Below are 14,387 nucleotides of genomic sequence, written 5' to 3'. Positions count from 1 at the left end.
AATCAGCTAGTCTTATGGTGTTAACCATTCTAAATATCTTTACTCTTAATCTCTAATTCCACTAAATCTCTTTAGCTCCAGACCTGTAATTCTAACTGTCTGCTATCTTCTCAATCAGATGTCCCAGAGCACTTCCAACTTAACATAGTCAAAATGGAAGTGCTGGTTTTCCCAACTAAACCCTGCTCAGCATCTGGTATTAACCACCTCCCAGTCACCCATGCTCCTGCGCCGCCTCTCCCTCACAGCCGCCTCTTCCATGCAGCTGGCCCTCGGCCCTCGCAGCCACTGTGGCTTTGTCCAGAAGGATGTCCGGAAGGACATCCGGAAGATGTCCAGTCTAATTAGCATATTACCCTTTTATTAGTATAGATATTTTTTTCAAATTTCTGCTAAATTCATATAATATTCCTTCCCCCAGGTTTGAACTCAGGTTGCTCAAGTTGGTTATAGAGCTGCATCACCAAAGCTTTAAGTTACATTTTAAGTATGGGGAAGCTATTGTTCTGCTTTTCCTGAGTACTCGTCTAGAAATATTCCTTCCCCAGAAACTATTCATCCTATTTCAATATTAACTTGTGCATGACCCGCAGAGAGACCACAGGCTAAATTAATGTAAATTGCTTTCCAACGTGAGTATCAGAGTTGATTGGTCATTTCTTCAGAGCCCTAACACTGTTAAGGAATAGAAACCTGAAAACTACAGGTAGCTGCCTGATTATTTGTTGTTTATTTCAATTGACAGCTTTTTGTAAGTCTATCACATAGATGAATCAGTTCAAAGCAAGTATATGCTGCTTTTTAAAAATTGAAGTTTAATAACATTTATCTATTAACAATGCAAATTGCATTGCAAATTTTAATTTCAACTTTGAAATTTAAAGGTATATTAGATTATAGTTTTCTATTTTTGACTTAGACTTGGAAATGTAGTCCCAGGTGAAATTCTTCAGCTCACCACTTCAAATGCCTCCTAATATCTACTCCCTCTATTGCCTTCAGATCATCTTTGTTACATTTTAAAAAATATTTTTTTATTGATTTCAGAGAGGAAGGGAGAGGGAGAGAGAGATAGAAATATGAATGATGAGAGAGAATCATTGATCGGCTGCCTCCTGCATGCCCCCTACTGGGGATCGAGCCCACAACCTGGGTATGTGCACTTGACAGGATTCAAACCCGGGACCCTTTAGTTCGCAGGTGGAAGCTCTATCCACTGAGCCAAACCAATTAGCACATCTCTGTTGCATTTTTACCCTCAATTTTATTTTCTGTTAATTTCCAAGTTGCTTAAAATCTGTTTTGAAGCAAAAGAGGCATGAACTTTAAATCCCTTGAACTTTATAAATGAAAAAAACTGCTTTAGGTGCTGACTCTAGATAAAATTTAGTATGAGATGTTTCGAGTTATCAAGGCTGCCGCATCACATGGCTCCAAGAAACACCATTCACTACTCTATTGTCCATGTGAATGATGGTCCCTGGAGTGGTCCAACATATTATTACCTTCTGTTATGTGAAGGGTTATTCATGCTGTCTCTACGAGTAGAAAGAGATATCTGTGGATATGGTTCTCCAAGTGATAATTGCATAAAAGCAGTTTCCAGAGACATGAGGAGTTACCATCTATCTGGGAGATTATCTTTCTTACCTGAGCTGTGGTTTCCTGCTAACAAGGTGGGGCTCACAGAGCATCTTCCCAGTCTACTGGTGACCACAGGTGGCCCTGGTGTTCCATCCCATTCCTGAGCTTTGACAGGCTCTCTGGAAGATGCCCCATGGTGTCCTTTCTCTTTGCTGTCCAACTTTGGCAGTGGCTCTGTGCTGTGGCTTCGCACTTTGAGCTCCTCTGTTGATTCTGTGTATTAACCAGAATTGCATGCAGTTAAACAAGAGTCAAATGCTTCCCAGGTTTCCTTAAAAAGTTAAAGAACAATTTTCTGAATGCTTTCAATATATTTTTAGAAACCTATATGTGTATTAGAGATAACAACATTTCAATATAACGGGGAGGAGTTCAGGTTAGTATCGCTGGCAAAGAGCTTTCTCTTGGGAAGAGAAGCTCAGTGAATCTTGAGACTTCTTTAGTAACTCTTCCCTGAGCTCATTTTCAAGAAAACATCTTAAAGTGCTCTTTATACTCACTGTCTTTACTGTCTCATCTTTTTTTACTCCACTGCTCACCGTGACATAATTCATTCCAGCCTCTCTACTAAAACTGCACTTGCTAATATCGTCTTGACCTTTGAGTAGGCAAATTTAGAAGACACTTTAAAGCCATTTGAAAACTCCTTGATACTCTCTTATTTACATCTTCAATTCTCTTAGCTTCCTGATGGCCCATCTTCCTGTGTTGTGTTCTATGTCTCACACCATTTCTGTGTCATCCATAACTTGTCTTCCACTATGCATCCCTTATATGATGGTTGTCCCCATGGTACTAGCTTACCACTGTTTCCCTCATTCTATATTTTTGTTATTTTTATCCTCCAGGATTCAACTAGCAATTGTCTGGTTGTTAGTGATGTCTAAATATTTTATCACAAGCCTGGACCATTCTCTGGAGCTTTAGACTAAAAACTTCCTGCTGGATAAGTCCCCATGGAAAACACAAGTTCAACATTTCATACACTTACTGGCACCATTTTTTACTAAACTATTAGGTCCTGCTGTCCAGCCAACCATCCAGCTTGAAGCTCGCTCTCCTTTTCTTTAACTGCTATTCCCCAAATCCATCATTCAACTGATTCTACACATTTTATTTCTGAATATCATGCTCTCTTTTCTGTTCCACTTTGTATCATGTTTACTTCAATTTCTATGGTTCAAGCTGGAATCATCACCCTTGAACTATTGCTTCGATTCCTTAAAATATAAGCTCCAAATTGCCAATGTGATCTGTTTAAAATGAAAATATTATCAAGTGTTATTTCAGAGAATGGTTGTGATAGTCATTCTGTAATGCATGTACAGAAGTATTTAAAAATACATGTAATAAAGATGGTTTTAAGAATGCTGTTCCCTTGCTACTCTAAGAAAAATGTTATTTTATGGAATAGCATCTTATAAAAGACATAGAGAAGTGTTTGAAAACAAAAACAACCCAAAAATGCAAATCTACTCATAATGTACCCCTGACTAAAATCCTTCCAGAAGATTCTTGTCATCCACAGAATTATGTTGAAACTCTTTTGTATGAATCAAAAGATTCTCCACCATCTCTCTCTTTCCTTCCTCTCTAAGTTTGTCACTTTCCCACAAACAGTGCATTCAAAAAACAACACTTGCCCTAACCAGTTTGGCTCAGTGGCTAGAGTGTCGGCCTGTGGACTGCAAGGTCCCAGGTTCAATTCCGGTCAAGGGCATGTGCCTTGGTTGCGGGCACATCCCCAGTAGGAGGTGTGCAGGAGGCAGCTGATTGATGTTTCTCTCTCATCAATGTTTCTAACTATCCTTCTCCCTTCCTCTCTGTAAAAAATTAATAAAATATATTTAAAACAACAACAACAACAAAAAACCAACAACACTAAGTAGGTTGTAATGTCTTCTTCTCCATCCAAACTCTAGCAAAAACAATGCTTTAAAAAAAAAAATACCCTTATATCCTTTCTATGTTCAGTTAACTCTCCATAGGCCTAGTTACTCAATTTAAGTACAGTCTGAAGTCTTCCCCACCCATATGCCACCCTGTGCTGGGGTATCATTTTTCTATGCATTTGCTCTTATCAAAAGGTCTTGAGTTATTTAAAAGCAGGGTCTGATTTTTGTTTTTCTGTGTGTTTTTTTTTTTGTTGTTGTTTTTTCATTTGGTGCCTCCAGCACCCCTAGCATATTGGTCCACAGGTATTTAATGAATTAATTAATTTAATAGGTTTCTTAACTCTAGCATCTTTCCGATGTGTGTAGGAAACACAACATTCCTAATGTAACAAGAGAATCAAGTGAGTGTTATAAGTGTATTAAAGTGGCACAGAGCTTGTTGCAGTTTTAAAAATCTGATTATCTAACAGTCACAAGTTGTAAAATTTACTATATTGAAAGTTTCATTCCAATAAGGGATCTCTGAGAAAGACTGAAGTGAAAAAAAGTCACAGAAATTATTCAGAGAATCTGCATTTTGTTTCTTTGTGTGTAGGTTCAAATGCCCATGAATTTTCAGCCATGGGATAGAAATGTCGCTCTATTTCCCCATTACCTGAGTCTGTATGGCAGAGCCGTAAGCAGCTCTGGGTAAGGAACCAAGGTGCCTGGCTTTGCAGCCCTGGCCATGGTCTTGGGTTGGTGAACCATGTCACTGAACACTCAGTTTCTCCTCTTGGAGTCTCATATTTCTTATCTAAAAACTAGAGGCCCGGTGCACAAAATTTGTGCATGGGTAGGGTCCCTAGGCCTGGCTGGCTATCAGGGCCAATCTGTGGGGTGACCAGAGGGAAAGTTGCCTTGGCTGGCCTGGGACCTGCGGGCTGGAGGCAGCTCCTGCATTGAGCATCTGCCCCCTGGTTGTCAGTGCACATCATAGTGACCCATCATTCTGCCAGTCGTTCTGCCATTCGGTCAATTTGCATATTAGGCTTTTATTATATAGGACGGAGATAATACCAGCTCTGCCTAACTTCCCCACTTTAATTAGAAGGATCTAATGATATTTTGAAAATAAAGTGCCATACATGTTAAAAGCAATATTGAACTTAAATAAATTATAGCCATTTGTCTTTATGAATTTTTTAAATCTTTCTACATTTAGACTAGATGATCACTAAGAGACTGAATATACACATGGAAAACTGCCAGTAACATATAAAAATAGAGCTCTGAGCTATTATCTAGAGTAGCAGTGTAGGAAGCCAACCTGCTATCTACAAGTCAGGCTACTCTCTCTAGCAACCAAGTCAGGAAGCCTTGCCATACTGTGTAGCAATTGGCCCAAAACAGCCAGGATTTTGGACCCAGTTTCCAATGTAGAGCCAACCAGAGAAAGTCAAGTATATACCCAAAATTAATTACATAGGATGCCCTGCTTTCAGTTAGCCTGCCTACAGCTTCCCCAGGCCAACAGTCTCCAACTGGGACATATCTGAAGCTCTCTCTCTCTTTCCCACTATAAAGATTTCTCACTCCTTTCCCTGCCTTTGAGTGCCTGCCAAGTGTAAGTGCTGGTGGCTGACTGCCTTGGTGTCACAAGCTCTGAATAAATAGCCTGTACCTATGCTCATTTTTGGTCTTTGTTTACTTCCACATTGTTATAGTCTTTTCCAACTCCAAGATGCTATACAGCTATGTAAGCACATGCCGTGAGTATCATTCTATGAGCTAGAACTTAAACCAGGAGGTTCATCTCATAGCAACAACCTCAGAAAAAGTCTGGTCTTTAAATATGCCTGTGTATAAGCCTACATCCCAGTTACACTAAAATCAAATATAAGTCAAAATATTTTTAAAGTAATGCATTCCAGCATAACAATTACAGCAAAACAATTTAGCCAGAACTTGCTTTTCAGTGCCCTAAGTCAACTGAAATAAAACAAGTATCATAAAAGAACATCTTAGATTATTTCCAAGCTGTTTATTCACAATTTCAAAGAAAAATGTACTCTGGCTTCCAAATGTCACTGTCTCAAAGCCTAATGTTTCACCTCACCTTCTCTTTCAGATTCTAAACAAACCATTGGGATGCTCAATTTTTTACTGACTTCTATATTTGTTTCCACTATCATTAATAAATATCTCCCATTTTACACACACACACAAACACAAATACACACACACACACACACACACACACACACACACACACACACACACCGAAGAGTCTTTTATCACTGGACTTAAAACTAATCAAACTGAAAAAAATACCCAAAGATCGGGTCCAATATTGTATTTACATATTAGAACAATTTTTGTGTGTGTATGTTAATCCTCACCCTAGGATATTTTTCCATTGAATTTTAGAGAGCGGAAAGGAGAGGGAGAAACAGAGAGAAACATCCATGTGGGCTGGGGAACGACAACCAAGGCACGTGCCCTCGACTGCAGTCATTACCCTTCAGTCTGCAGGCCTATGCTCTATCCACTGAGCCAAACCAGCTAGTGCTAGGACGACATTTTAAATACAAAAGGCTGAGGATGTGTGTCAAGACACCTCCATCAACATCAGTTTCTTTGTTTTCATTCAAATTACTGGCATATGCATGCCAGGGAGGTGCACTTAGGTCTCAAACTAAATAAAATGCCAACACAGCTCTGAAAACAAAATGGAGTCTTTCTATTTTTCTTCTTGTCTTCCTTCTTTGTTTTTAAGTCCCAGAGGTTGAATTTTGGTTGCATATTTAGAATAAAAGTGTCGAAGAAATCATGCTACTCAGACTTATACCTTAATATCTACCTCCTAAATAGAAGGGAGAACTGAAAAATCTGTAAGAATGTCATTAATGTATTTATTGAGCACTTGATTTGATATTGAATCTAGTTTCCTATATATTCAGGTACTGCTTCCTACATTAGGCATTTTCCAATTAAAATAAATAATAAGTTCTTCAAAATAACTGTTGAAAAGAGACAAATGGAAAGTGCACAATTAGTCTAAGAAATATATACAATAAAACATATTGACAGCTCAAAGACATCTATTCAGAGGAATAAGGACATATTTATCCAGGTCCATCTATTTCAATGTTTTCTTAAAGCCTGTTAGAAAAAAATTGTTTTAGTAACATAAACATTCCTGGACAAGATCAATCTTAGGTACTGTGGTAGAGTTTTGTGTGAAATCTAAGTTATTTTCACAGTTACAGCCCCAGTGTGTAGCACAGGGCCAACTACATAGATTGAGCTCTTTCTCTGCTCATCAATGAATGACTGAATGTTGACTATTCATCTAAAATCTGATTCGCACATTGAAGACGGATCTTGAATTGAAATCTTGCTGTGAAAAATGCATGCATTTATTGTATTACATTTGTCAATAAGCTTGTGTGTTCTGCACTTTATTGTCTTAAACTTCTCACAGTGTTTAAGTTTCAAAACCATAAATAAAAATAAGAGACCAGGAACAATTTTTTCATGACCGAAATATTCTCCCCAGGATTCTCATCTATCACACCTCATGCTGCTAACTCTGAAGTTCCTTCTCAAATTTTTCCCATTTTCTGCCTCTTTTTGCTGTCTGTCTCTGGGTCTACATTTGTCTCTCCATCTTCTAACTCATTCCTCTCACTCTCTTTTTCCGCCCTGGACCCTGGGCCACTATAACTACTTGGCTCCCTGGTCTGATAGCTTTCATCATCAGGTCTGACCCACATCTGATACTGAGCTTTCCCAAAATCTTTAATCCACTCTCCCTCATCAACATTCACTCTCTCAGCAATGAAATCGTAGTGAGGATTCTTAAAAATCTCCACAACCTAAAGATCCCTCCCAAGCTCTAGAGACAAAGAAAATAATATAGTATTACTGGAGCTTTACTTAGGGCTCTCTGGGAAACTCCAATGTGTTAAAACTGGCAGCCTTATCCTTTTCCCAAAGTTCTTCTTTTTTTGGCTGGAAAGTCATGTGATAGGTGATTTATATGTCTGTTCTTGCCCAATGACTGTAAGCGTCTTAAGACTAAAGACTCAATATCTAATAGCGTCTACAGTGAGAACAGACAGGGTGAATGAACTCATGCATGCCTGATTCGGAAAAGTTAAAGTTAGCTCATTATCTTTCACTCCTGGATCTAACCATACTTTTGACCCTGACTCACAGTCTCTCTTCCCACCTCTCCAATATCACAACACATGGGCCTATTGACATGAATCAATAACCCTCACTGACAAACATGAATTCATTACTATAACCAACATTATTTCCTTTGTTAACCCACAATGTTTCTAATTAACTTGCTAATGATAGAGCAGAAAACAAAATGTTCCCTGAAGAAAATATTATTTGGAAATATGACCACTACACCATTTTCATAGAGGAACATAAGATCCTATTTTGTTTTCATTTTCTTGCAGTAAATGTTTAAAAGGATTAATTTGTCGTATCATTTCATTGTTTCTATAACATCTAGATGATTCAGATAATTTAGACAAGAGGCTTTTATATCTGTGGTTTGTGACTGCTATTGTATTTGAAATTTCACACTCTCACAATAGGGATCCCTTGGTTACAAAATATGGACTCTAATTGTGCCTGGCAATACAGATACCAAAGCTCATGTTGCTGATGAGTATTTGAACTTCCTGTGGAAAAAATGAATGCTCCTGAATTGTCCCGTCTTATTGGCATAATCAGCAGGATAAAAGTCCTATTCCAACTGCTAAACAATGAAAATAATGAAAGGTGATCAAGGTGGATTAATTAGGCAGAAAAGACAATACATTTGAAGTGCTGAAGGAGGCACTGAACTAAATTGCATTATCAGATGGGTATTAGATTCAGTCATCACATTTTAGAGCTGAAAGGGACCTAGGAAGCCCACAATAGCAATGTGAAAAGCAAGGTGTGTGTATATGTCTTTGCTGAAATGGTGTCCTGCCTTTGGGAGAGAGGAGCTCCCACCTTGTGGGAAAGCTTGGCCAACTATGAACATCTTTAATTGCTAGAAAGCTCTTATACAGAGCTCCAGTCAGCCTCCCTCCATGAACCACCATTCGCTGGTTGTTGGTATGGTAGTCCTGTTTCTGCAGCAACTCAGAACTAGTCTTTCTATTTTTAAGTAAACGCCCTTTAGAATCCACAGTGAGGGAGACTGTTTCTTCTTAGCCAAGTCTTCTTCAGAATACAGATGTAGAACTCTCACTTTCCTGGTCACCCTGGCCTAGACACTAATTGCACGTCATGGTGTCTTTTCAAACTATACTGTCTGGAGCCAGACAACCTACAAGTCCAGGTGAACACTGGAGTCTTCTCCCATACGTCTATTATTCCATCTCCTGAATCTCCAGGGAAAATAGGGTAAAGTCTTCATGTCTCCACAGTGAAAGGGCACCAGGGAGCAGGGGCAATTTTTAGTTATTTTTTTTAAATTATTGTTTCTCTCTCATGTGAACTCTGTCATTGGGTCAGTTATGCCAATTCCAACATCTAAGGGATGCCTTCTCTAAATATAAATAGAGAAAGAATAATAGCTCAGGCATCTGGAGAGTTCATGATTTTAAATAAAATTGGAAAGAAAGTCCATGTTTATGTTCAGAAGGCACATAGGGTAAAACCCTGGTTTTAATAATTAGATGAGGCACAATATTTAATAACAAAATAGATGATGCACATTGAAGTATAACAGAATATGCAAAGAATCCTAATAATTTTACAGGTATAAAATAGTTCAGATTCTTTACACAACTTGCTCAAGGTCACACAAATGGCAATTAGTAAAGCTCTGATAAAGATACAGATTTCCTGGCCAAGCATAGCATGTACCTCTCACCATAAGTGGAACTTCCTACTTATATTAAACAGTTCTTTTTTGCGGTTGTAAGAAATAACACTTATTCATAGTCATGGAATAATAATTAGAATTTCAAAGATCATGTTTGGTCTTTAAAAACTCTCTATTAAATGTCCAGATATTTTAATTATTCCCCCCTTTTCATCAAGGTGTGTAAAGATTGTAGAAATACTGCCAAATGATCTTTACTTAAACAACCTTCACTGAAGTCATCAGGCATAGCTCCAGTGTTGACCTGTTTTAATAACATGCTTTTGAAGAAATTCTAGTACTTCATTGCAAAGAAACAATTTGCTCAGAGAATGTGATTTACATTTTAATTTTTTCTTATAATGCAGAAACCAAGAGGACCGTGGACAGAGACTAGACAGAGGCTGACCAAATCTGTTTGTCCTCTCTGGGCACCTTGTTAAACTATACTTCCCAGCATTCATGGCAATTAAAGGCAGTCATACAACTGAGATCTGGCTATGAGAATGTGGGTGAAAAGGATGTATACCACCTGCATCCTTCTTCTGCTTGCTGGGATTTTTTGAGGTTCCAGGTGCTGGAAGAGTTACCAGGTAGAAACTTCCCAATAACTGTGGGGAGAATTGCCCATCCTCCACTGAGACCCCTAGTTGATTGTCATATGACAATAACATAGGTCATGGCTTATGGCATGAAATAGAGGTAAGTCATCTATATATATAAAAGCCTAAGCGACCAAATGACTGAACAACCGAACGACTGGTCAACAGGTCACTATGATGCACACTGACCACCAGGATGCAGACACTCAACACAGGAGCTGCCCCCTGGTGGTCAGTGTACTCCCACAGCGGGAGTGCAACTCAGCTGATCCACGGGCACCAGATGCAGGGCTCACTGCTGGCGGTGGCACAAGCCTCTCCTGATCAGGACTGACTGGGTGCGAGCTTGCAGCAGGTGCAGCAGGGCTGGGATGAGTGGAAGTGGCACAAGCCCAGCCCGGGCTCAGGCTCCTCCCTGGCCACCTGCCGCTTCCCGCACTACTTCATGCCTTGTGGAATCAATGCGGACAGTGGGCTGGAGCCCGATGAGCTGGCGGGTAAGGCCGGGCTGCGGTGGCATGGAGATCCACTGATCCCCACAGGCCAGGCCCAGAGATCCCACCAGTGCATGAATCCGGGCACCGGGCCTTTAGTAGTATATTAAGCCACTGAATTGGAGTTGTTTGGTATAGCAATTGGACACTCAGATTTTTACACATATTATTTCTCTTTTTTTTCTCCTGTAAAATAGTCTAAATATGAAATCCTTGAGTTTCTAATGAGGACAATATTTTTATTGGCATACGGACAGAAAAATAAAGAGCAGAAAGATTAGTTAAATTGCCAAAAAGAGTATAAGAATTCAGCAAGCAATGATTCTCTCTTAACTCTAGTTGTAATACAAATACTTTACAAAACTGATGATACATCTTTACTGATTATTTAATAAATATATTAAATCCTATGGCTTCAACAACTATGTGCTTAATGTGGAAGTGGATGAGCCTCTGAAGTGCTCATTCAAACAGCTTATATACTTTACTATTCATTTGAATGAAGACAATGACATCTAATTTTTTTTCCAAATAGTTTTTCTTCTAAAATAGTAGCAAAGAAGAAATTCCCAAGAAATAATTAAAAAATAAGACTAAAACTTTTTCACAAAGAACATATTGATAATTTCTTTAAAATAAAATAATTTAGATATAAATTAGATATATTTGGGGGGGAAATTCAAAATAAAATACTTGCCAGAAATATAAAAACAGCAGACCATTCTGGGATGGGGTTGAGGTGATTTGGGGTTCCTGGTTAGATCAGTTCAATAAAACATCTCTTCTTGAGCTTTAGTTTTCTTAGATAAAATTATAAATTTGAAATAAATTATTTCTAAACATCCTCCTAACGCTAAAATTTAATACGTCTACAATACAAAGTTCGGACAGAAGGAAAATAGATCAATAACATTGTTATGTCTATTCAAATTTAAACTTCCACTGTAAATTTCAGAATAAATACCTTCAAAAGAGGGGTGGGGAGGAACAATGGTTCAGACTCCATAATAAATTTAGCTTGTCTGGAAGGAAGGCTTTATATTAGGAAAGAATTGGACCAGAATTTACATTAAAAAGGAGAGACAAAATTAAGGAAGGTTTTAAGTGACAGGCTACAGAGTTTGTATTTGTTTCTGAGGAGCAGGCATGGTGAGGTCATCAGTATTAAAGGAAGATTCTCCCAGGAGAAAATGTGTAAAAAGGAACAGGAGGAAGATGTCTGAGGAGTTATCCCAAGTCAAAAGCTCATTATTAGCACCATCTTGAAATCCTCAGAAGTCCAGATAACACCATCTCCACATTATAATGTCATCAGCTTCTTAAACATCCTTTTCAAAAGGGTGTGCCGACATAGACACAAAGATTCGGAAATACAAAATAGTTTGAGGCGTATCTTTTATAAATAATTTCTAATGTTTGTATCCAATACAGATGAACTTGAGACTATTTACCAGATGAAGATAACTTTCTGACATTCAAAATCTATCCTCTGTTCAATGATGAGATAATTATTATTTTTAAATTATTAACCAGCCTCATTGTCTGGTCTTAACCCGATGTCAAGATGTAGAGAAATACTAAACAAGGTTATATTGAGAATTCATTAAATAACTACCCTGAACTCATAGTAAATTCTCTGCATGTTTATAAATAGAATATAATTATGGAAAATGTCCTTATTGTTCAACAATCCTTTTTACTTCAAAATAGTGCATAAAAATGCAAATGTGTCCCCATAATTTACCACATTAAATATTTATGCCCACAGCTCTCCTCGGTCCCTATAATGTCAATGGCTGCCTTTCAGTTTTCTTTCGTATTTAGGACCTGACATTACTAAAGCTTATCTATTCTCTCTACATCAAATTCTTCACATATTTGATAGAGAAGCTGCTGATAAAAATCTCTGAGGGGCAACAAATAGAATTCTAAAATACTTGACACACGGAGTTTTAAGGTTATAAAACCTTTATAACCTGGGCCAGGCACACATTTTGACTTAGGATGTTTTAAGATATCCTCATCTTTTGACAAACTTCAAAATCATATGCCAACAGTTATAGAAGATCTGACAATGGAGTCCCATTCTTAAGTAGGACACAAGGTAGCAAATTAACATAAAGCCAACCATCTAAAAAAGAATCTTCTTAAAGAAAGGAGGCCATAGGGACTCAAACATATGTGATTTTTATATTTTCCCTCCTCCCTACAGCCCCAGTCATAGTAATGCTGAATTGAGAGCAGCATAGCACAAAGACCTCTGGATTTAATTGTTGGGAAAACTTGACCCTGGTAATGGTTCTGCCATCATCTGGGTGATATTAGGTATGTTTTCTTACTTTCTGTGCTTCTTTGTACTCATCTCTCTAATAAGAGATTTACTAATAGACCACCACATCTCTAAGATGCCTTCTGGATTTAAAAGTCTGTATATAAAAAAATAAAAACAAACAAAAACAAAACAAACAACAACAACAAAAAACAACAACAAGAAGGGGCCAAATCTTAAAATCAAATACTTAGTTTCCTCAGTTGAAAGTAAAATGGGATTCATGTGCACCTAAATATATTACAGAAATGATATTTGGTCAAAATGTCCAAACACAGAAGCCTGATATTACTAAAACTACAACCTTAGCCTGTTTCAATGAGATTCTCAAACTAATTATTGATATCATAGGACAGAAGAGGGGTGGTTTTACATACAAACTATCCTTAGGCAGCCAACAGCATGAACAATCACACAGCCAAAATACAGAAGAAAAGATGCCAAGTTCAAGGAGGAATAACAATGGTATAAGGAGAATAAAGAAACCATGACTATAATTTGAGTTGCCCTTTTGTGAGATATTCAAGGGAATTTGGCTTTATGAGCAGAATCACTGCTTACTAAGGCCACTGGGAGAAAGTAACCAATTATCAGATGCAAAAAATTAAAATTAGCTTTCTCTTTTCTGGGGGAAAAAAGTGGAATTCTATCAATGCCTCTACAACATTTCTGTTTTTATCTATTTTTTAAGGGGTGATGTCAGAATAACCCTTTGAACAATAGGAGAGAAAAAGAATGACTAGAAAGTTCAAAGCAATATTCTGTTACTAGCCATTTTATAAATTGAGAAGACTTTGTAATGTAGGACATTTTTACATATCCTCAAGACTGAGTTAATGTGCATAGGAAATTACTATTAGGCATTTGGGATCAAAATTGAAGTTCCTGTTGCATGGCATATTGCCACATTTTTATAGAAATGGCTTAGATGCTGTTTGAGGACATAAAACTGTGCTAATAATGCAGTGCATGGATTCATACCAGCAATTTAGCAACCAAGTGCTGAGGTTTCATACTTCTGAGTGCTGTGATCTGGGAAGTCCCAGCCACAGCATGTACAGTGTAAACAGAGCTGTCTTAGGGGTAGTGAGACCCTGGGTAGCAGTGCAGACTTAGCCCCTAATTAGCAATGAGGCCTTGGGCAAATCGCTTTCCCCTTCTGAGCCTTCATTTGTTTGTTTAAATGAAGCATCTGGGCTCAAGGATCCTCAAGTTTAAGATTTTATGGATAAATAGCAGAATATGTTTCATACTAGAGTTTTTCAATCCTAAATGCTTATTAAAAACAATTGGGGTGTTGCCCTGACCGGTTTGGCTCAGTGGATAGAGCGTCAGCCTGCAGACTGTAGGGTCCCAGGTTCAATTCTGGTCAAGGGCATGTACCTTGGTTGCGGGCACATCCCCAGTAGGGAATGTGCAGGAGGCAGCTGATCGATGTTTCTCCTCATTGATGTTTCTAACTCTCTATCCCTCTCCCTTCCTCTCTGTAAAAAATCAATAAAATATATTTAAAAAAAAAAAAAAAACAATTGGGGTGTCTTCAAACAGTACCAACATCAG

At 38.1% G+C, this 14,387-nt stretch overlaps 1 protein-coding gene across 2 annotated transcripts in view; it reads right to left on the bottom strand.

The window, feature by feature from the left end:
• NYAP2 (neuronal tyrosine-phosphorylated phosphoinositide-3-kinase adaptor 2) overlaps positions 1–14,387 on the bottom strand; it is a gene marked incomplete at both ends in the record, with an annotated part of 208,201 nt that overhangs the window by 43,972 nt on the left and 149,842 nt on the right. For both annotated transcript variants that reach the window (XM_079781824.1, XM_079781825.1), the window contains one exon: positions 1,651–1,857. In XM_079781824.1, the coding sequence (XP_079637950.1) occupies positions 1,651–1,857 (207 nt within the window). The remainder of the gene's footprint in view (positions 1–1,650; positions 1,858–14,387) is intronic.

This window comes from Cnephaeus nilssonii, assembly GCF_951640355.1.
Source record: "Cnephaeus nilssonii genome assembly, chromosome: 10".
In the NCBI taxonomy this organism is placed as follows: Eukaryota; Metazoa; Chordata; class Mammalia; order Chiroptera; family Vespertilionidae; genus Cnephaeus; species Cnephaeus nilssonii.
Note: the sequence above shows the minus strand (reverse complement) of the source record. Positions and strands in the feature narration are given on the sequence as shown.